Source organism: Lathyrus oleraceus, chromosome 4, assembly GCF_024323335.1.
Source record: "Lathyrus oleraceus cultivar Zhongwan6 chromosome 4, CAAS_Psat_ZW6_1.0, whole genome shotgun sequence".
Taxonomy (NCBI): Eukaryota; Viridiplantae; Streptophyta; class Magnoliopsida; order Fabales; family Fabaceae; genus Lathyrus; species Lathyrus oleraceus.
The window spans coordinates 482,993,285-483,016,979 of NC_066582.1; the positions used below are offsets into that span (position 1 = coordinate 482,993,285).

The window sequence follows — 23,695 nt, forward strand, 5'->3', positions numbered from 1 at the left end:
TGGCACAACGATGAGATGCGAAGAAAGAAAAAAGGACGGTCAAACAACACGCGTATTAGAGCAGAAATGGATATGACTGATAAAATGATAAGATTATGTAGTATATGTCATCAACCCGGACACAATAAGAACAAATGTCTCAATCTAGGAGCAACATCTACATCATAATTTAGTACCTCCTTTCAATTTTTGTAACCTTGAATTTTTATATAACAATAACTTTTTGTTACAACAAGGTTAACAACAAACATCACTCCAACATAAGCACACTTAAAACAGAACAAGTCTAAATAAACAATACAAAAAACAAACATCGGATACAGATGAAAATACTTAACCATAACATTTAAAAACATTTCTAACTGATTACAACAATCAAACTGATGTCATCTGGTCCAAACATCATTTCCCTAGCATCCTTATCAGTTTTTACTCGCACCCAACCAAATATATTATCGAATCTCTCAATACTTCTAATTTTTTTCCCTTCTGGTATTTTTCCATCTAACCAACGAACTAGCTCTATCTTCAGTTGATCGAAACTATAGATGTTCTAGAGGAGCATCAACATCTGAGGCTTGTCTCTCGAATAAATTCCATAGCGGCGACGAATACCAAACATGTTTGCAATATGACGAAAAGAGATGTGGAAAAATGAATTACACAACATCTCTATTTATAAAAAAAAATTGCACATTACACTGAGGCGCAAGACCAATTGGCGTCTCATCTCACTTTATACACATGTAGCCAATTTAATTGGCACCCCCTCTTAAAAATTAAGGATATGCGTCAATTGGTCTAACGCCTTAAGATTTTTTATTTTATTTTAATTTAGGATATATTAGAATTTTATTTGAAAATTGAATTATTTTAAAAATTATTTTGAAAATTTGGGATATTTAAATAAAAAAATTATCAAAAGGGACTCGTTTCTTAAAGACAAAGATATAGACTAATGACACCAGTATATTTAATTAACTAGTAGTAGAATAAAACAATTATGTATAAATGCAAGTAATCTATACCTATTTAAATGGATAAAAAGAATTGAACAGACCTATTTTCATTCCTATTTTACGTTTTAAAATATATTTTATTAATTTAAAAAAATACTAATAAAAATTGTGGAATGTAACGGTACAAAACAAATATAAAATTGTGGAACCGTTACAAAAGAATTTAACTGAGTAACAATCAGTTGGTTTACCTTTTAAACATCCAATATATTTTCCTATTTTATTCTTTAAAAAGGGTCTAAAAATTACTGATAAAAAAACTAATGTTGTATCAATTTGTATTATAACAAGAGATTAAAGGTACTGTATTGTCCGTGTAAAAGAAGTATTACATTCATATTCAATCAAAATATTTTATATTATCAAATCATTATAATATTTTAAAAATAAAAATAAAAATGTGATGTGATGGGATACACAGGTCTTATTAATTGATGGTAAAAATATTTTTCAGTATCAATGTATATTCTTTTTTCTCTTATAACAATTGTATTGTTTGTGTCATGCGAATAAAAACCTCACAATATATTTGAACCATTCTTATGAATAAATTGCTCCATTTTGTTTTTATTCTTTTATTTTATCTTTCAAATATATAACCACTATCACACATAAATTTCAATGTTCGTTGAAGTAATTAATTATAAGGTGAAGATTAAAAAACTTTTCTAGTTATTTTGATTTGATTTGTTTATTTAATTTAACATGTGTTAATATTTTAAGTGTGAACATTTGAATTTTATTTTGAATTACCTCAGATTGTTCTTATTCTTTTGCAGTATTGAAGAAGTTAAAGGATGAACAAGATTTTTTTATTAGAAGACACTAAATTCAACTATGTTTTAATTATTATCTTTCAAAACTTAACTAATTGTTCGTATTAGTTCAGACACAATTAGTTTACACTATATAAATCAAGAACACATAAAGATAATAAAGAGAAGAAGGGTTAAAAACCAATAAAAACATTCTTCTCTTTTTCTCCTTATTTGATTCAAATTAACCCTCTATAGTTTTCAAATTTAGTATGGGTGTTTGTATTGTGCAGGATGAATGAAAGAAAAATATTGGTATTTATTTATAAAGATTAATTATTATACATTGTCAATATAAAAAATTTTATAAAATCGATTCATCATCATCCACCATTTGCATTACTTTATAGATTTTTAAAATAAAAGTCAAATTTGTTACAACATCCATTAACTTTTTACCCTGTCAGTGTATTTCAATTCACTTCAATTAAGTCCTTATTTATAAATCAATTTTACAAAATAAACAGAAAAATTTAATTTAAAACAAAAATTAAGAAAAATATGGTATTTTATAATTTCAAAACGGTATTTTATAATTTCTAGCATGTCAGTTTAAAAAAAAGGACAAACAAACATCTTATTACATATCATAAAGTTTACCATAAAGATATTTATAAATCAACTTCTAAAAATAAATGTCATATTTTATACTAATTTAAGTTGATAAATAATTTAATTTAAAACAAAAATAAAGAAAAAATATATATTTTATAATTTCTTGCATGTGCAGTTTCAAAAAGAGGACGGACAAACATTAAGGTATATATCATAAAATTTAATGTAAAAATAATTTATTTATTATAAAAATAATTTATATTAAAATAAAAATTAAATAAAGATACTCGTTTATATTTTGACGGACAAATGGATACCAGTAATAATAATAACAATGCTAGTAATAATAATAACAATGCGCAAATATATTCTCATAAATCTAAAATAAAAATGTAAGTCCAAATAATAATTTTCAGCAAATAAATTAAAATACACTCACAAAATTGACTGCAAAAACAGCACATATTTTTATAGAAATAAGCTAACTTCTATAAGCAATTGAAGCACCCAAATTGTAAAAGAAACCTATTTCAAAGGGGAGACAATACTGCCCCCTGTATATGGCACTTTCGCACAAAAAATAATGCCTTTCAATGTCTTGAAAGCTCACAACTTATAAAATTAATCAAACCAAAAATACATCATGTAGCCAGCAGAGACACCGTGGAAGAAATCACTATTTGTCGACGATCGAATTTCCTCACTTACTCATCTTTTGATGAACTGGTGTATTTGTTTCTGTTATCCAACGAGGTTATGTTGGATGAAGAACTAGATGAAACAGAGCTGCCAACAGGAACAGCATTGGAGTTGTTTTGTGATGTGTTTCTCTGAGGATTGTTGTTACCTGCGGAGTTACTCCCCTCCTCTGCTAGTCTTTTCATAAGATTCATGATTGTTGGAACAAACTTGGTGGACAAGGAAATGAGTCCCGGAAGCTGAAAGCAAAAAACAATTATAAAGATGAAGCAGGCAATAATAAAGGTCTAACAACTGGCTATAGGTTGCAAACAAGCTCAAGAAGGCAAGAGAAACACAATAAATGTGAACATTGGGATAGAAGATTAAATTATAAAGATGATAATAAAATATACTCACTATTCCATGGCTAAATTCACCAGCAATGTTAAGTTGCACCCACAGGGCTTTCAAAAGAAGAAAAACAACAAAGATGACACCCAAATACAAAGGATTTCTGCCACATAGAATGCCAAACTTGGGTTAGATCAATTGAATAATACGACAAAAATGAAGAGATTTTTCTATATGTTTTAGGTCCAACACATCATATATTTATAAAGTTACTAATTTCATGCTGTGCAACTGCTAGAGGAGAGAGAGATGCAGAAGTGCAAATGAAAACAAATAAAATATAAATCAATTAAAGCAAGAAAATAGGCATCAATTTAGTACAGTCGACACGCACTTTAGAAGGGTCATAAATTCATTGAATCCCAAAATAACCAAAGCAAGTATTGCCCATGGGGGAGGTAGCCAGTTGTTATGGCGCTTGTTGGCCTCCTGAAAATGCAACAAAAAAATTGCATCAGTAAGAAATCATACAACTAAAATATTTTCCAAAGATTACAAAATATGAATGCCTTGAACATATGGTCATCCATGATGTTTATCAAACAAGCTATAATAGCTTTGGACATATCATTATGTATTGATGTCACCTGTAACGTAAACAATACTACAGAGCAAAACATTTGGGACCATGCCGACAACTTTATACATACAGGAAAGATAGAGCATGAAAACACATCCGGCCTAGATGGCTCCAGCTAAAAGTTTCAAATTTATAATTTCCACACAAAAATGTCATAGGATTTGAACTTATATTAATTTTGTCGCAACAGATTTTCCATTTTCTGCCATAGGAACTTTAAAAATATCTTAAAAAATGGGAAACACCATACCTGTGCAGAAATGGCTTGCGAAACACTATACTCTGTCTCCATCTTGAACTGCCTCCACAAAGATTTGCACTGGACAGGTGTAATCAGTGTCTTAGCTGGTGGAATCTGCATAGATAATTCATTCACAACAACTGATCAGTGCCCAAGATAGAAAATGCTCTCCAACATCACTCAAGGAACCCAAACGGGGTAGCAGTAGCATTATTGAGGTCCAACTTATATACTCATGTCAAAACTTCTTGAGATGTATTCCTACTAGCACAATCAGAACACTATACGATGCCAATTTATCAATCACTCATTTTATCCAAATACAACTGCAAATAGCGACGACAAAAAATGCACCTGTTCCCAACTGCTAGTGGCCAGCGGATCAGACGCTGTAATACTCCTATTTTTAACAGCACCGCTTGATGAATCCAGCAATGCAACAGCTAATGTTTTCTCAATATCATCTTTATCACCATCATCCAAACGAAGTACAGCCATAACAGATAGTAACTTCAAAGACTGCAAAGAGTTAAATTTGATTAAAAAGATAACAAACTGCAGTGCAAATTCGGTAGCGAAATAATATTGTAATCATGTCATACAGCAGAGCGAGCAGTTTTAGTGATAGCTCGAATATCTTCTTTCCCCGCCCAAACACGAGGCATTGAATCAGAATCATGGCTAAATAACATTGTAAACCTGTTTTCAAATTTAAGATGAGTGTCACTACAGTAAACTTCAAAAGGGTAAAAAAGTCAACTTCAATGATGCAGAAGGTTTAGTACCTGTCCTTCATACGGATCAGAACCCTTCCAGCTTCTTCCTTAGCCTTTCCTTCTACGACACCTCTTGCAAAATTCTCTAAACTCAAAATCATGTTCTGTCTTGCTTCTTCATCCATATCAAATGCATTAAGTGCAGCAGAGAACCCTAAAACTGCTGATGCCATCTCACGCTTAAAAAGGCTCCTTACTGATGGCCAAGTATCACTATTAGCTCCATCCAAAAGAGCTTCAACTGGGCCAGACAAAGCCAGTTTCAGTTTTTCCTGCAACAGTATTACTATTAGAAAACTTCCCAAGAGGTTAGTTATTCTACTTACAAACCCGTATTTATATTATACTAGGCTCGACAAAAAGAAATATGAAAATCAATCCTAAGAATCTAAATTTACAATCCAAATACTATGAGCTAATGTCCATATATCCTAACAATTTACAATTTGAATACTAGCATCATTCTAATCATGAAAGACAGTTACTAAAAGATTCATAAGCATGAATAATTAATTCTGAATACAAACCTCATATGAAGAAACAAGTTCAGAAATCTTAGCTTCACGCACAGATGCAACATGTGCATCAATATCACGCAACAATTTCTCTCGTACTTTAGATGTATCCCAATTTGCTACTTCAATAACAACGTCTGCAGTGATGGTATATCATGTTAGTCAGTTGAATAACAATATTCATACTTGCAAGAGACATTATCAAGTTAACTTTTCAGACAGTAAATCAGTAGAATGAACCAAAATGTAGTAAATGTGATCCATCCAACACCAAATCAATCATTGTATACAATCTGCTTCCTGTGTATCCATGTGCTCTTATTTCCGTTTCAAGTGTATCTCATTACATGTTTAGGACCTTCAATGTAATTTATGTTCACTAATAAACAGCATAAAGAAAATTTTCATTACCTGCACATGCTTCATCAAATTGAGCCACACAAGACTCAATGCAACTATTAGCAGCTGTAGAAAACCTTTCCCCTCCTTTCAAAGCCTTTTCGAGTGTATCCTTAAATTTTTCCAAAGTTCCAGATCTAATGTGTCCCAGTGCAGATTGGTACGCTGGTTGGACAATCTGGCCAATTGAAAAGGTGTTACATACCCTTATAAACAACATAAATCATCATTACAAATCTACAAAAGCTTTAAAGACAAAGAAAGTAACAATCCAGTATCTAAAATAGTCATTTTGATTAAATAATAATCAAATAATTTATGTTTGTGAAAAAGAAAGGTTTCATGACCATGATTCCTAAGAGCCGGGCTAAGAAAAATTACTTGCAACAATTTGTCTTGAAGTTGCTTTTGTTTTATAGTTCTCACACCTTCATCAAAATAAGTAGCCTCGGCGTCATACCTAGATTAAAAGAAAATGCAATAACCCAATTAACCATCTACGCTTATTCTTACATGATACGACAACATGTAACATCAAGCTAGCAAACTCTAAGGCTACAGTTTTCATGAAACTAACAAATTGAGCCAGTAACAATATAGGTCACATAAGCTGGACTATACTCACTCTGACAAACCAGCATGAAGGAGTGAGTTGATCTTTTTCCCAAATCCAGGAATAGGATTAGATTGCACAGTCTCTTCCAATTGACACCATTCCTGAGTGAAAATTGCAAGTTATTTCCACAGCATTAGTAACTGAGGAAGTCAAAATGTTGGAGAAATATACAAAAATAAATGTTCATACCTCATTTGCAACAAAAGCGGCATATTTCTCATTGGCAATTTCTTCACAACGTACAGTTGCAACCATAACCTAAAAGAGAGTTGACCCTACAATGGTTAATAAAATAAACATACATGTGAGGAAATGCAGCAACATTGCAGCATGTATATTAACCTTATGTGCAGGAAGGTCGAGATCTTTGTTTTCCTTAATGACTTTCCATATTTCATGAGCGCTAAAAGAAAATCCAGACGCAGGAACTACTCCACGCCGATCCCCTGCTAGGCCACCAGGAGCAATAGACTGATGAAAGCGTTGCCTCAAGTTGGCAACCTGCATTTAGATTATGTCAACACAAAAAATATATGCAAGTTAGCTAGTAATGGATATTTTTTAAACCAGAAGTATCTGTTTTCAATAACAATCCCAAATATATGCTATAAATCATATTAAGTTGCAAGGAACATTAACAAAGATGCAGATATGGAGATAAATACACCCAAAAATCCTAACATCGGGTTAGTCAATACAACCAGCAAGTAAACCAGAATGAAATTGGTGTGACTTTTATACCTGCTCCTTAAATTGCTCTTCCTTTTCTTCATAACTAGAAAGCGCAACAACTTCAACCTGGTCATTTGTTGCCAAGCAAAGAGTTAATATAAACTAAAACTAACAATGAGGTTCTGTTACACACAAGAGAACATCAATAAGATTAGCAATGTGAAAGAAAAAAACGGCATGTACATTGAAAAATTCACTTAGTGGGGTTTCCATGTGGGCCTGTGGTTTAGGAACAGAATCCCATATCTGCAGAGTACAAAAATAAAGCAAGAAAGGTCAGAAAAATAATAAAAGATTAAAAAATATCATATAAAGGTGATAGTATTGCACTACCTTCTGAATATCTTCTCGCAAAACAGGTTCTAAATTTTCAAGCGGTGTCTATAAAAGGAAAATGTTAATTGCACCAACAACAGATGAAACTGTATAGAATTACACAGTAAAAACTTTAAAATAAAATGAAATCTTTTTGCTTAAATACCCTTGTTTTATCACGTATGACAAACAGCATTGTTGTTTTGCGCGGACTAAACAGTCTCATCATAACCTGAAAGCATACAATCAGATAAATGACAAGTTTTGAATTCAATATAACCGCTTGCAGTCAATAGGCTGCTGACAAAAGATACCTGAAAGACAGTTTTCAAGAGAGGCTTATTTGCAGCTTGTTCACGGCCAATGTCATGGCACCACCTTTACAAGCATTGCAGAAAGAGAAAATTAGTGCGGAAAGAAAGAATCAACTGCAAAAACATCAAAACAAGAAGTACAGGCTACTAAACAGACTTCAAACGGTTTGAAATTAGTTGGTACAGAAGATGTCTCAATGAAGAGGGGGAAAACTCACATATTTATTAACACTATATCTGAGACAGCAAGAGCAAAGAGAGCACTCTGCTTTTCGAATGCAGTATCATCCTGAGAGGGAGAGAGAAGATTTCAGCATACAAGGAAGCAACCAAAGAATTACCCACTTCCCATCCTTAGTTCAAATTTTAGTCAGTGGCAGAGACTTATGGTTCGAATAATAATAAGTCCTAGCTATGGACTATTCCCAGCCCACATAGTGCAAACAGAGGATTAAAATTATTATGGAACTCTTTGTTCATTTCACAACCTCATAAAATTAAGAGACAGATAAAAGTGAAGCTTTCATTTAACAACTTCCATTAAAAATAAGCTAAAAGAACACGTTACTTTGCCAGGGAAAATGGATGTTAAAAAGGGGAGTTGCAGTCAGCTCCTCTGAGGTATGTTTAAATGACAAACACACCATTTCTATTTAGAGCAAACACTTGCCACCCTAAATTATTGAAGAAATTTCACTCATGCACCTCCCTTTAGGTCTGTTCAAATGACAAACTACCTCCACTTCTTAACAAAACAAGGGAAGGTTGTGTGAGTGTAACTGGGGACATCAATGTCTTCTACAAAATAGAGGGGTTGTATGTTTTATTTATACATATCTCGAAGAAGGTGTGTACCTTATGTTCATAATAAATTAAATCTTGAATGATAGGACATCAGATACTCCAAAAACTTCTATAATAAACGTTTCTATGTTCTATAGGGACTAGAGACATGTTGCCATATATGCATTACTGATTTTAAAATGTAAATTAGATATCGGCAATAGTCACTAAATTGTCATCACTTTTATATCTAAGTTAAGGTAAAATAACAATAATCAAAATATTTTCCCATTAGGCGGGGTCATCAATGGATAGAACAAAACCATGGCGTTCAAGATAAGGGTTAACAAATGAAAAAACACCTCTCCACGTTCTCTTCCATCTGTACCCTCCAAATCCATCACAAGCGTACAAGGCTCTATGCCAGCACATCTAGCCATCCAGATTCCTTTGGTTGTTTGAGACCTGAAAAGAAGCAGATAACATCTGTTACCACCCTGTTTGTTAAGCAAGGCTAATGTGATATGTCGATATTGCAAGATCATACCTTCCCTTAAAAGCATCCATCTCTCTGAAATTGGTGTTAAACAAATTATTCAATAGTGTGCTCTTGCCTGCCCAGTGCAAAGAAAACAACAAATTAGACAATAGAAAGAACCGTCTATTGGAAATAGTTCACATCTCATTAGTAATAAACTAAAGCAAATACAAAAGAATGTATTGAATTTATAGACAAGGAATAAATAAAAAATCTCAAAAGAGTAAAGATAAGGTCTAAAAGAGACGGAATAAATACAAAAGAATGTATTGAATTTATAGACAAGGAATAAATAAAAAATCTCAAAAGGGTAAAGATAAGGTCTAAAAGAGACGGAACCATCATAAAGGAGTGTTTTAGTTAGATAATAAACTCATAAACCATGTCAAATTCAAAAAGAATTTATTACCAAAAATTACATTATAGGGTATAAACTACAAACTTAGCTTTCCATGAATCCGAAACAACAATCACCTCAAGCATTCAATATCAAGAAAAACATAACCTAATTACAAAAAAATCTCAAGGGCAAAGACGATTAAAATTAATCATGAAATCCAATAAACTTACGCAGGAAAGAAAAAGCAATAAAATTATGAATGCAAGAAAATTTACCACTACTCTGTGGCCCCATAATAGAAACTACAGCATATGAAAGGCCACATTCCGCCAATTTCACCTCCTTCATAAACTTGTCAACCCCAGAAGCATTGAATATGCCATCTCCATCAATTAGTTGAGTTGAACAACAAGTCTCACTAGCAGCTGAATAAGCAAAAGCTCACAATGTTAGTTGGAGAGAAATCAAATACAAAAAGAAAGAAAAAAAAACCTGCACGAATTTCTCAAGTATAGCACACTAATTGAGATCCACAAGCAAAACAGAAATCTTATAATGTGATTGCATTTGCAGCACTGTGCTATGACAAACGAATAGTGAAACAACACACTTGATCACAACAATCTAAACTCCACATGATCATCCAGCTCCATTGAAAAATAAAAATTCCATACTCCATTGATCAATACTTCTAAAAGAGGATGCTAAATTGATAATCTCAATACCATAGGAAAAATTATATTAACCAACCTTCTAATCAACATTCTCTTAATTAACTCCTCTTCAATTAAAAATCATTATAATTAACAACCAAAACCTTAACCTTGGATCCATCCATCAATTTATGTATCCATATAAAAACACAAATTATGGATCAAGTTATCAAACTTAATCACATTCAAATAATTAATTTCCAAAAATCCAAAGCTGCAACAAGAATAACAATAATAATAATAATAATAAATAAAAAACAACGGTTGGAAAGAAAAAGCATAAAAACAAAAACAAACAAAAAAACGCACGCAAGTGTAACTGTTAGTTTCCATTAATATCCAGAAACGATTTCAATAAAAGAATGAAACTATGATGGGAGTTAGAAAAGGAGAAACTGACAAAAACAATAAAACTGTCGTTGTGATTGGAAAAAAAAAAGTATATATGAATTGGATCAGAAATCAGGAATCAGAAATGGATGAAATTGGATCGAAATTGAAAAGCATACCCATTAGAGCGTGGAAATGGAACAACGATTGTTGTTGAGAAATGCGATCGAAAGAGAGAAAAGCAATGAGCGATCGAAAGAGAGAAGAGAAGAGGCTCACAAAGCCATTACCATTAGCATATCATAACACACACGTATACTTTCTTTTTTCACTTTCCTTTTTCTCTATTTTTTCTTTGTTATTTATTATTGACTTTTTTTTATTTGAAAATGATTTTTCGAATGCAATTTTTCTATTTATAGAAAAATATTAAGTATGAATTTATAAACACACTAGGTAAAATCAGTAAAACTTAGATTTACATTAATATCTAATAAAAATATAGTACTATTTTGTTGCATCATCCATAAATATATGTCCGTATATCTTAATTTAATTGACAAAAATATTTATATTTTTAAGTTGGATATTAACATCAAATATTCATATTCTGGATTATTAAATTTAAAGTGTAAAAACCAAAAAAAAAAGGAGAGTTTATAGTATTAGTTGTTACCATATACAACAACAATATTAAATAAATATTTAATTTAATATGTACAACAAATTATTATTATTTGAAAAATATTGTTATTAATCTTTTTAGAAAAAGTATAAGAATATTATTATTATAGAAAAAAATATTATTATTAGTTGAAGAATGTTGAAACCTTCAAATGGGGGAGGTGTGGCGGTGAAGATGGGCCCACCCAGTGACCGCCCACACAAAATAATTTGTTTTGCCTTTCGGCAAGCTTTTGAGCGCGTGAAATACAGTTTCGTTTTCTTCTCATCATTCTTTCATCAATGTGCATTTTTTGTTGTTCGCAAATTGCTGCTTTCGGTTCGTCCTTGTTGTCTTTCATGATCCCAATTCCCCCACATGCCTATACTCCATTTTATATTTAAAAATAAATTTGGATTCAGTTGCATCATGTTATTATTAAGGTGGATTTCGGATGGGAAAAAAAACATGAGATTCGGTTGATTTTAAAAAACTCCTTCAATGATTTCTTTTGCTTTCTAGAAATAAAAATAAGAAAGTACTAGGTGAACTTAGAGTAGTGAAGAATGGGGAGAGTGTGTGGAGATTTAATTATGGCAGAGAGAGTATATCCCAACAAAGATTTTAGTGTTGGTGTGGAAAGTGTTGTAGAACAAAATTGCAACAAAGGATTTGAGAAAATTTGTGATATTTTATTACTCAACCATAGCATCTTTTTTATCTATAAAAGTTAAAATTGAAAAAATATGTTAAATGAAGGAGTATTACTTTCACATTCAAGCGCTTTAAAATCACCCATTAAGAATGATAATATGAAACGTTTTAAATTGTGTTTGAATATGTAGGATGAAAATAGTATTTTCCGTGATCCAATATTGAAATTCTTATATAACATTGTTTACATAGATAAAACATGGTTCTACAAATCGGAAAAATCAACTAATTATAATTACCTTCTTTCAAATGATGATGACTCATATCATACTTGTATAAACAAAAATAACATTAAAGAGGTATATTTTTAGTAGTACTGAATAAATTCATATTTGATGGTGAAGATGATGTGACATTCGCGAGAAAAATTGATTGTTTTTCTCTGGTTGATAAAGTATTGTCAAGAAAGTCCAAAGAATCAACTACTTCTATCGTTAAGAAAGTCCAAAGAATGTTAATAAGATTAAGTGTTTCAAGACTCTAAGAATGTTCAATAAGGTCAAGTGCTTCAAGACTTATTTGGTAGAAGTAATTCTTTTATAAAAATAATTTGTTTTAACATTTAACTTCAACAAAATCTCAGTCACCAATTACTTATTGCAAATGGTAGTTGAATATCATTTATTAAGAACTTCTAACAGGTTTCTTTGGTGATATAAGTAATTGGTTTTGTTTCAAATGTCTCTAATGTTCGATTAACATTTGACCTTCTTGTGAATCTTTATTAACTAGAGGAAACACATCAACTTTTCACGTGAATGTCACATTATCTTCATCATCGAATCTGGGCCTAAGCACTACTACTAAAAATTTAACATTTTCAATGTAATTTATGTTAATATAAGTCTGATATTGGTCATCCTCATTTGCAATAAGGTAATAATTTGTTGACTTTTTCGACACGTGGGACCATTTCTCATCTATGTGCACAAAGTTATATATGGATATAAACATTGGATCACGATGAATGATATTTTCCTCAAGCACGCTCAAGCAAAATCTAAGATGTTGTTTCATATTATCATCTTTATATGTGATTTTGATGTTCGTGAATGTCAATGCAATACCCCTGAAGTTATATAATTTTCTAATTTTAACTTACTTTTAAGTTCCAAAGATTTTGCTATAGAACAAAATTTTGTTACACTTGGATAATAAAATATCATGGATTTTCTCAAACATTATGTCAACTCTTTTACTACCATAATTTTTTATTTTCTTATGGCATTTATCAACTATTTCATTAATCTGCCTCCAAATTTGATCAATGGCATATGTATAGAATATGTTAGAGTTTTCAATATTGGTCATGATTCTCTTAGAATCAATGGAGAAAACATAATTGAGATTGTATTGATTGTAAGTTACATCGAATTAGATATACTTATAGATCTTGTTGATGACATGTTGTAGCTGGTAAGACCTATGGCTGATTGGCACTTGTTAATCAGTTAGTTACAGTATGTTAGATTTTTTTAATTGTAACTAACAGTTAGTTACAAGGTTATACTAGTGTACATTAATCCTACAGTAAGCTCATGTAAGTTTACTTAATAAATCCTACAATGTTACATGATTGAATCCTTCAATAGCCTCATTCAAGTTGCATTATGGGCAATTTGAGTAGAGTCGCACACTGTGAGCTTGCTTTTAAGTTCTTCAAATCTAGATGGAGGAAGTGTCGTGGTGAGTATATCAGCATTTCGAGACTGACAAGGTACATGAGTGACCTTGATCTACTTGTTAAACATTTTTTGTCTAACGAAGAACGAGTCAAATTCCATGGGTTTTGCTCGTGCATGAAGAACAGGGTTGCGAGCAAGAGAAATAGTGTTCATATTATCACATAGGAAAGTATGAGTGGATTAAGGGATTTTGATTTCAATTAATAGAGACTTAGCCGAGAGCAATGATGAGGTATCAAGGGCGAGACTTCTGTATTCAACTTCAGTACTTGACTTGGAAATGACAAGTTATTTCTTGGCCTGCCAGGAAGTGATATTAGGTCATATGAAGATATAAGCTCTTGATGTCGAACTTCTTTCATCAGGATCAGAGTCCTAATTTGCATAAGAATGGGCTAGCAAAGGAACTATAGGATTGGCGATGGATTGTAGATGAAGTCCCCAAGTGATAGTACCTTTTAGGTACCTAAGGATCCTTTTTACTACAGTTCAATGAGACTCAAGTACGTACACCCTATTTTTGCATTCCAGTTTATTGAGAAATTGTTTTGAAATGCACTTGACGTTGGATCAAGCGTTTGGAATTTATTATGAAAAGTGTGTGAAGAATAATGGAGATAAAGATAGAATGAGATAGGTTGAGAAGAGATGGTATGAGATGGATGATGATGACGGTGAGGTATTTTACATTGGATCAAGCACTCGTGTTGCTTTGAAGTGAGTTTGATTTGGAAAACACTTAACGTTGAATCAAATGTGCTTTTTGCCTTTTGAAAAGTGCCTTTTTATCGTTTAATTTTATCTTTTTAATTAGCATGCATTTAAAGCAATAAAGGAATGTAAATCTAAGCTATTACACTTTCATGGGAAGGGGGACATGCGACCCGCAATGGGGGATGGTACCAAACAATACAAGGCAATGGAATGGAACCCATACAAGTTGCAACCCAAGTATCATGTCTAAAACAATCAAGTGGCATGGTGTCATCAAAAAGTACAAGGCAAAAATAAGCAATGATGATAATAGGTGTAATTTAGATCAAGCTTGAAGTCACATGGTTCATGGCAAACACACAAGGCAAGTGAACTTAGTATGGAATCAAGGAAAATGAGAATAATGCATCAAACTAAACATGTTCAATGGCACTTATCCATTCAAATGGAAATGAATCAATATGGACAAATACCAAAGACTAATCACATGATCATGGTGAAAGAAGTGACATACACAGAGCATACATCACATAAATTTAAATGGCATTTTCAATTTATAAGATAACCACAAATCAATGGGCAATTCAAAATGGACATTAAATCCAATGATCAAAAATCAATCTAAACATGGATTATGAACTCAAATTAGAAAAGGGATGATTAACAATCAAAATCACAATTAGATTTTAACCTAACCTCAATATGAACATGATAATCACAAGGCAATAGTCAAATTGAATGAAAATTAAACCAAATGGACAAATCATGATAAAATCAACATTTAAGAATATTATCTAATCATGAACAAAATGAAATAGCATGGATCATCAAACCATAATGGCAAGTGTACTAGTCATGGCATGATTAATCAAAAAAAAAAGAACAAGAGCATTGGGCTAGGGGTGTGAATATGTATGGAGAAACATGCTTGCTTGGGCCATAGGCCCAATCTCCCAACACTCAACCCGGATTCAATACAAATTTTCTTGAAATTTTACCTCATACTTCATCAATTATACCCATACCTCATACAATAGATTTTTTTGGACCAAAATTCCCTTATATAAATAGGGTATATTTTCGAAAAAATAGGATTTTGTTTCATTTTCGCTTCAAGACTTTCGGATCAGCCTTTTGCCATTGTAAACCGGAAGACTAAGAGTAAGTCTTCCAGTTCACAAACAACATACCAGAACACTTTCCAGAAGACTTCTGGTTCGCTGCAAATTTTAGGCGTTGAACCGGAACTCTTTAATAAAGACTTCCGGTTTAGAAGAGTGGTTATCGGAACTCATCGTAAAAGACTTTCGGTTTTCATTCAATTAATCGAAAGTCATTTGAAAAGTATTTCAGAAGTGTAACTGAGTTTTCATAACACCGGAACTCTTTTTAGTAGTGTTCCGGTGCATTATTTTTTTTTATATATTTTTTTTTTTAGAATTTTTTTTATAGTGGTTCGAAGACAAGGTGTCGACGGTAGGATTCCATACCGTAGTTTAGGACGGGGCGCATCTACATCTGCAGCAGAGTTGGTTAACTATCTAGGAGGGTCGTACGATACGTCTCTTTTGGTAAAGTACGAGCATCATGTTCCTCGCCATTTATGGTTTTGTGAGGTAAATAAACGACGTATATTTGAAATTGAATAATATTTGAATATTTTATATTTTATTTTATAATATGTGTTTTAATTGTTTTCAAGAAAGAGGTCCGAAGAAAGAGTTTAAGGTTGTTGGACACGGACTTAAGCTAACATCGAGGGTTCCACTAGCTCTTTCTCAACAGGTGGAAAGTTGGGTTTCTAGGTCTAGGTTATCTTCACTTCAGAGAACTAGTTTGAACAAGATAGACACAAATTTGATATCCGCATTTGTGGAAAGATGACATCTAGAGACATCTTCATTTCACATGCCGTTTGGTGAGATGAGCATTACTTTGGATGACGTCTTTTATCTGCTTCACTTGCCCATCAGAGGTGTGGTATGGAGTCCTCAAGATGTCACTGAAGAGGTTGTTATTGAACTTATTGTTGACTACTTAGGAGCGTCACATAGTGAGGCACAATCACATATTCGTAGTTGCAATGGTTCTTATTATAAATTGGAGTGGTTATACATTTATTCGTACAACATAAAGCTGCTTCTAACTGGGCATATGCGACTATAGCATATTTGTTGATGTTGGTGGGTTCCATGATTTTTGCCGACAAAACTTTTACACTTGTCGAGACACGTTATATCTTATTGTTTACGGACTTAGATAGATGTTCGGGATATAGTTGAGGAGCAGCTGTATTGGTTACCCTATACAGATACCTTGGAGATGCGTTCATGTTCAATTGCAAGCAGCTCGGTGGATATCCTACTCTCCTACATGTATATAATTTAATTTTGTTTATTAAGTGTTGGATTCATTTTATAAAGTATGTTAATTTAATTTATTTTGTTTATTATGTTTTCATATTGTAACAGTGTTGGATTCACGAGTATTTTCCAACTGTTGGAAAAAGAGGAGAGAATTGGGAACCAGCTGATAACTGTGGTCTTCCTCGAGCGATGAGATGATCCTATAGGCAAGGAGTCCTGAAGGTGGATGATTTGCGACCTATTTTCGACGAGCTGACACCTGTCGGCGTCATATGATGCCCATTTGAGGATCATAGAGGATGGCATCAGTTTGATGAGTTATGTCTATACAGGGGGTGTTTGAAGTGGGTGACACAGTTGTTCCATACTTGTCTGACAGATGTATACGTCAGTTCAGGTACAAGCAGTATGTTTCATCCCCACCTCTTGATTGTATGATGGCTAATGATATTGATATTGATTGGATTGGTTACCATCAGAGCGTTCTTGCTGTGATCCGTCCAATAACATTGGCCACCACTTCATCTAATATAAAAGATGGATACCTGGAGTGGTATTATTGTGTTCCACATCCTCGTTTGGTCTCGCCCCAGCGTGATGAACCAAGAGAGGTGTCAGTTCCTATTTACGAAGAAGGACCATCTGATCCTAATTGGGCTCCTGTTTCTACACGGATTCATCGTTATTTGAGACAAGTTAATGCCAAAGAGGAAGATCTGCAGTTTGCTGATTTATTTAAAGCTTTGCATATTTCTCTTTCACATTGATTTATGTATTAACTTTTAGAACTGAATGTATAAAATAGACATAATATAATATTCATGTTTTGATTACATATTCTTGTTTTGATTACATATTCATGCTAATATAGGTGTAAGTAATTGCCAATGTTGTAGACGTCCTACAAATCCTAACATCCAAGACATTGTTGTTGGATAACGAAACTTCTTTCAATCTAATGTGACCGGTGGCAACGGAAACCCCTCTTTCATGTTTACCTGATAACAATAATTAAAACATATATTTAATAAAGTGAAATAAGTAAAATAATTAAAACAGTAAGTCGTATAAAATAAAATACGTACTTGAACCCAATGATTTTGGTTAACAAAACCAATGCAATAAATGGAGACATTTGGTGAATGTGAACTTGTCATACACGAATTTCCTAAACAGACAAGTACAACACTATAGCGATTTGCTATCAAGTAACCCAGATCTGGTAGAGTCAACCATTTTTTTGTGGTGGTTGTGAATCAAAGGATTCTATCATCAAAGATTCTCTCACTTCTACCAATCGATTATAAAATAACTTGTCATACAAAGTTAATCTTTCCTTGTCTATTATTTCCAACTCCAAGTCTCGGAAAACCATTGACCAACCATCCTCACCATATTCATGCAATGCTGCAATGACTCTAAATCCATAATTACCATCTGATACAACATTAACTACATCTTCAATGTATGACCTATATGATTAGGAAATTGAAGAGTGAAATATTTCTTTGATTGTGGTTGCTTCTTTGATAATTTTAACTTCTTCGAAGTTTGTGATGGTTGAGATTTCCTTTGTGAAGATTGAGATGCCTTACCAACATACTCATGATACGAAGGGTCCCTATAAAAATCATATCCTGCTGGTTTTTTTCCTTTCTTCTTCACTTCTCCTTTGGTTTTTAATTTCTCGAGTGGTGGATACAATGAAGTCATTGTGGGGTATGCAAGTTCAAAAACCCTACTCTTTAATGCCATTTTCCCAACAACATCTAATGACCTAAATCGTTTCCACAATTCATCTATTGCACAAGTCATATCCATCTCTGATCCATCATCTGCACCTACTTCTAACTCAACTTCCATAGTTAGTTTCCTCCAATGAACATGAACAACATCTATTGGTTTCTGTAGCGGTGTATTCGTCGCTATATGATCTATTGGTTAAATCATAAGCTAAGAGATACATGAAATTTCGAGTCGCCACCGCACTTTTATTTATCCAAAGGACTGGCTAAAAAGCGAACAAAAGCCTAAGAAGTTTTACACGTAGAAAACTAATAAAAAGATCAGAGAGTCTGGGTAAGGGGTAAATTACGCAATGGGAAGGTGTTAGGCACCCACTACGTCCTAGGTACTCCTAGGGAGCCCTTTTCACACTTGTTATAAAAGATTGTTATTTGTTATGACATAAAGATTGTGCAAACATGATTGGGATGGTGAGAAAAGAATATACAAGTTTTATTATTATTGGGTTCGAACGGATGAACCCGTTGCCTACGTACCTTCCATCAAAGGTAAGGATCAGAACGCCGTAGTTCGGCTAAAAGATTTCCAAAAGTGGGTTGGGTTCAATTTTAAACACAAACCCTAGGTCTTACGTTATCCACGGGAGAAAACTCAACCTTATACAAACAACAACGTCCACCATGTGAGAACAGCTTCAACTTGCCAGAGAGGGGTTAACCCTATAATAGGCAAGGAAGGCTTACAATTCAATCACTAAAGACAGAAGGTGAGATTAACATCAACCACTAAGATAAATCAAACCTATAGCTCATGTATGAAAACATTAACAATGGACAAAGCCAAAACAATTGAGTGGATGAAGTTAACTGATTATGATTATGAAAATGGAGTCAAAGTATGATTAAGATCAATTCAAATGAGTATTATGAAAATGAAGTTTGAAAAAAAGGTCAAGGACTTGAGTCCAGGTTTTTAGTTAGAAAACATGAAAATGTTTGCACAACACTTATGTCAAATTTGAAAGATAAAGTGTGAAAAGTCTGGGACATAATGAATGATGAATGGATGAAGGATGGATAGTAAAACTTCTTAGAAGGTTCACTTCTTGAGATCATATAGCAGATGATTCAAGTGTGTCCTTTGGAATAGCAATGGATAATAACAAACAAACAAAGCAAGCAAAGCGGATATCGGATGCCAATTACTGGTCTTATACCAATTTCCTAAAACAAAATGGGATATCAGAAGCCACTCAATGGTCTTACACTAATCTCCACAGGCAAAGAAATAAAAAGCGGATACCGGATACCAATAGATGGATTTACACCAGTCTCCTAAAACAGAAATAGATATCAGATGCCACTCAATGGTCTTACACTAATCTCCTCAAAAGAAAAACAGAGATGAAATATGGAAGTCAACTGCCAATCTATCTGGACTTAGGTTAACTCTACAGTATGCTCACAGGAATACCAATGCCACGTTACAGGGACTTACAATGGATCCTCACATACAAGAACAAAAGCAACAATATGATCACAGGAATGCAAATGCCAACTTACAGGGACTTATAATTGCAACCTCTCACACAAACAGATCAAATTATGATCACAGGATAACAGATGCCAACTTACAGGGACTTATAACTGCAACCTCACATACAAAACCAAACAGATCAAATTATGATCACAGGATAACAGATGCCAACTTACAGGGACTTATAACTGTAACCTCACATACAAAACCAAACAGATCAAATTATGATCACAGGATAACAGATGCCAACTTACAGGGACTTATAACTGTATCCTCACATACAAAACAAACAGATAAACAGAAGATATGAGTGACCGATGAGGTCTTACACTCTATCCTTCCATATCATAGGAGCAAATGCCAAAAGCAATGGACTTACAATTGTCCTCCATGGGCAAACAACAAATGATAGCATCACAAAAGCAAATGAGATGAACATGCACTAATGGCAATTGATGATGATGATAAATGCATAGCATACAAGCAAGCAAGTGCACATGAAGCAATCAAACAATCAATGAATAACAAACAGCACACTCTATAGCCAAACAATGGGGCTCACACAAGAGGGTTTGACTTTGAAAGTCCACTGTAATAGGTGAAGGTTGCTCTTAACCTGGCCATTGAGGGGCTCAGGTGAAGCAGATGAAAAGGAGATGAGGGGTGTGCCTCATTGCTTCTATCTCTGATCAGAGAGAGCATATAAGAAAGTGTGGGAGTTCAGAAAGTAGGAACTCTCTCCACATTATTGACTCGATTAGATCTTGGGTATTTATCTCATTGCTTCAACCATGTAATGGGAGCAAAGAGAGGACACACTGAATAGTGGGGGATAGATTGCTTATCCCTACCTTCCACCAATTGCCTTACTTGAAGGACTTTTCCTGCTTAGGACAAATATAAACAAACACAGGCATTGCCTCTTAAGGAGGACTTCAGACAGTTTGCCCGGTCAAATAACAGACCGGGTCTCCAGACTACATGAAGAAGAAAGGTTTATACCTCAAAGCAAATGCTAAATAGCAAAGCAAGCAAGTTCAAAGAACTTAGGCAACTAAAGTACCTGAAAAAGTCAAACTCATTAGCAAACAAGTCAACAGTCAAAACCAAAAGGAAATGAACCAATAGTCACACAGTGGGACCAATTGTGCAAGGCACAAAGACTCAAGTATGAGTCACCTACAAAACAAGGGTTAGCATGTGGCAAACAATCAAATTTAATCACATTAGAATGATCCTCAAGGCATTGGTGCTTAACCTGAAACAGATGAACTCAAACATAAGCTCAGAAGATCACTAGGACTAGCCTAGGGTCAAAGATGAAAGAAAATAGTCAAGGCAGCAAGGAAAAGTCAACCCAAATCAAGTTTAAACATTCAAGAAGCATTCTCAATTGGATTCATAATTATATCATGCATCATGGTCATTTCATATGCAAAAGGATGCAAAGCATGGCAAGAGAAGCATACAAAAGTCAACAGCAAAGACTTCATTCAAAAGTCAACTCAAACATTTTCAAAAAATTATGAAATAAATCACACTCAATCCTAACATCTAGCATGGTATACATGTCAAATTTCAATGCATTTGGATGAGAGGAAGGCAATCAAGTAAAATCATGAAGTCAAACCAAATTCAAGTAAGCATGGTGAAAGTCAACAAGCATGGGTCAACTTCAAAAAATCATATCAATTTGAAAACAGAAGAGAAATGAATGAGATTAACACCAATGCAAAGCTCAAGATGTCTAGTTATCACATATGAAATTTCATGGACATATGATAAGATTTGAGAATTTCACAAAAGATTTGGCAAGGCATAGCACAAAAAGTCAACAAATGACCAAGTATGGAAGAAAATTCTCAATCAAATGGAAAACAGCAAGATTAATTCCAAGAAAATTCATACATCAATTAGACATACAAGGGATCAATCATGCAAAATTTGGGGTCAATTGGATGTAGGGAAGCATGTGAACAAAAATTGGGAAAATGCATGATCATGGTATAACACCAAATGTAACACATAACTTCAGAAAATCATATCTTTCAATCCACAAATGATAAATGCACAAAGTCTATATGGAAATGAAGGTCAATGTGTCTAGTTTTACCACAAAAAGTTTCAAAGGCAATAGATATGTCATGAGCATTTCACAATTGAAGTGGCACAATGTATCATTTTGGCATACATGTCAAGAAAATATTTATCAATTAAAATTCAGCCAACCAAAAATTAATTAAAAATCATGATTAAATAATAGACATCTTTGTGATCATCATGCAAAAAAAATCATAATTTTTGGAGTTGAAATGAAAGAGCAAATAATTGTAGAAGTTTGTGTAACAATTGGAGCAAAAATGAACAAAATGCATGGCAATGTTGGTCAACTAAGGAGTCAACGATGGCAGAGTTGGTAATATCCGCCTCACTTACTCAAAACGACACAGTTTTTGCCTACACAACGAAATGTTGTGATTGGCCAGTTCCCAATGGGACAGTACACGACCAATGGGGCTTCATGTTTCTGGGTTCATGCATACTTAGGGTTTGGCAACAACAGCAACACAACAAACTCGACCAGTAATTACATCAGCATAGCATTTCAACAAAACTCTTCGTACAACCACAACATAACAACAAACCAACATCATTAGCTCATGCAGAATTCTTGGCAAGTTGATGATTTAAGTACAACAGCAGAGCATTTCATCATTTGACCAAGCAAAACAAACAACAACAATGGCTCATCATTCAGCTTGATCAATCAACCAGAAACAACAGCAACATGTAACAATACATAGGTCAAACATCCACAACCAACACAACCAAATATCAATCCTGTGGATTTTTGCAAGCGAGTTTAAAGGTTTCTCAAACAGCAGGGCATTGACAGCATTGGTATTCATCATCATGTTTCATCATCAATTAAAACCAACAGCAACATGTAGCAATGATCATACCATAAACCAGCACCCATGTCCAAATGCAACAAACAACAGCATGTGAATTTTATGAACAAGTTTAGAGTTTTCAATCAGCAGGGCAAATGCAGCAATGGTATTCATCATCCTCATTCAAACAACAAACCAAACAACAGCATGGTATTAACAGCATGGTTTGGTGTCTTCAAGCAAGCAACAACAATATCAAACCAACATGATTCGAACAAACATACAACCATCATGCATTACCAACCAACACAGCATAAGCATACTTCACGAAATTTTCTTGACAAAGTATTTGGTTCAAATAACAGCAGCACTCATCATATTCAGCCACATCAAACAAAAATGATTCAACCAAACCACACAACATAAGCATGAAAACCTAGGCATATTAAGATAGCAAAATAGCAGCAGGGTTTTATTAGCATGGTATAGCCTCATGGAATTTTGAGCAAGTTCATCATCTTTAATAAATAACATCCGAAACAAGCACCATTCAAAAGCATGGCATAAATGGTTCATGTAGCAAGCAGGCAATCAACAGCAATCAACAAGAATCTGGAAAAAGATTGAGGTTTATGCGTTTGGTGGCAGCAGCAACAGGTCAAGCTTATGTTGTTCACCCAACAGCAAAATTCCAACAGCAAGA

The 23,695-nt window shown here is 33.5% G+C and overlaps 1 protein-coding gene across 1 annotated transcript; it reads right to left on the reverse strand.

The window, feature by feature from the left end:
- Window positions 1-2,832: 2,832 nt before the first annotated feature.
- On the reverse strand, window positions 2,833-11,028 carry LOC127076390 (protein ROOT HAIR DEFECTIVE 3). Its single transcript, XM_051018025.1, has 23 exons — window positions 10,853-11,028; window positions 9,906-10,055; window positions 9,300-9,366; window positions 9,115-9,217; window positions 8,188-8,258; window positions 7,970-8,033; window positions 7,822-7,887; window positions 7,674-7,721; window positions 7,524-7,586; window positions 7,350-7,406; window positions 6,951-7,109; window positions 6,798-6,866; window positions 6,618-6,709; window positions 6,374-6,452; window positions 6,005-6,170; window positions 5,606-5,730; window positions 5,088-5,350; window positions 4,905-5,001; window positions 4,657-4,821; window positions 4,312-4,416; window positions 3,816-3,910; window positions 3,488-3,584; window positions 2,833-3,327 (listed from the first exon to the last, which is right to left on the reverse strand). The coding sequence occupies exons 1-23, from the start codon at window positions 10,854-10,856 to the stop codon at window positions 3,094-3,096; spliced, it is 2,439 nt and encodes an 812-aa protein (XP_050873982.1). The 5' UTR covers window positions 10,857-11,028; the 3' UTR covers window positions 2,833-3,093.
- Window positions 11,029-23,695: the final 12,667 nt, after the last annotated feature.

Coding starts and splice junctions, on each gene's coding strand:
- LOC127076390 (XM_051018025.1), bottom strand. Junction 8,259..9,114: donor ATGGAAGAGAACGTGGAGAG/GTGTTTTTTCAT, acceptor TCTCCCTCTCAG/GATGATACTGCATTCGAAAA. Junction 7,110..7,349: donor AAGAGCAATTTAAGGAGCAG/GTATAAAAGTCA, acceptor ATCTAAATGCAG/GTTGCCAACTTGAGGCAACG.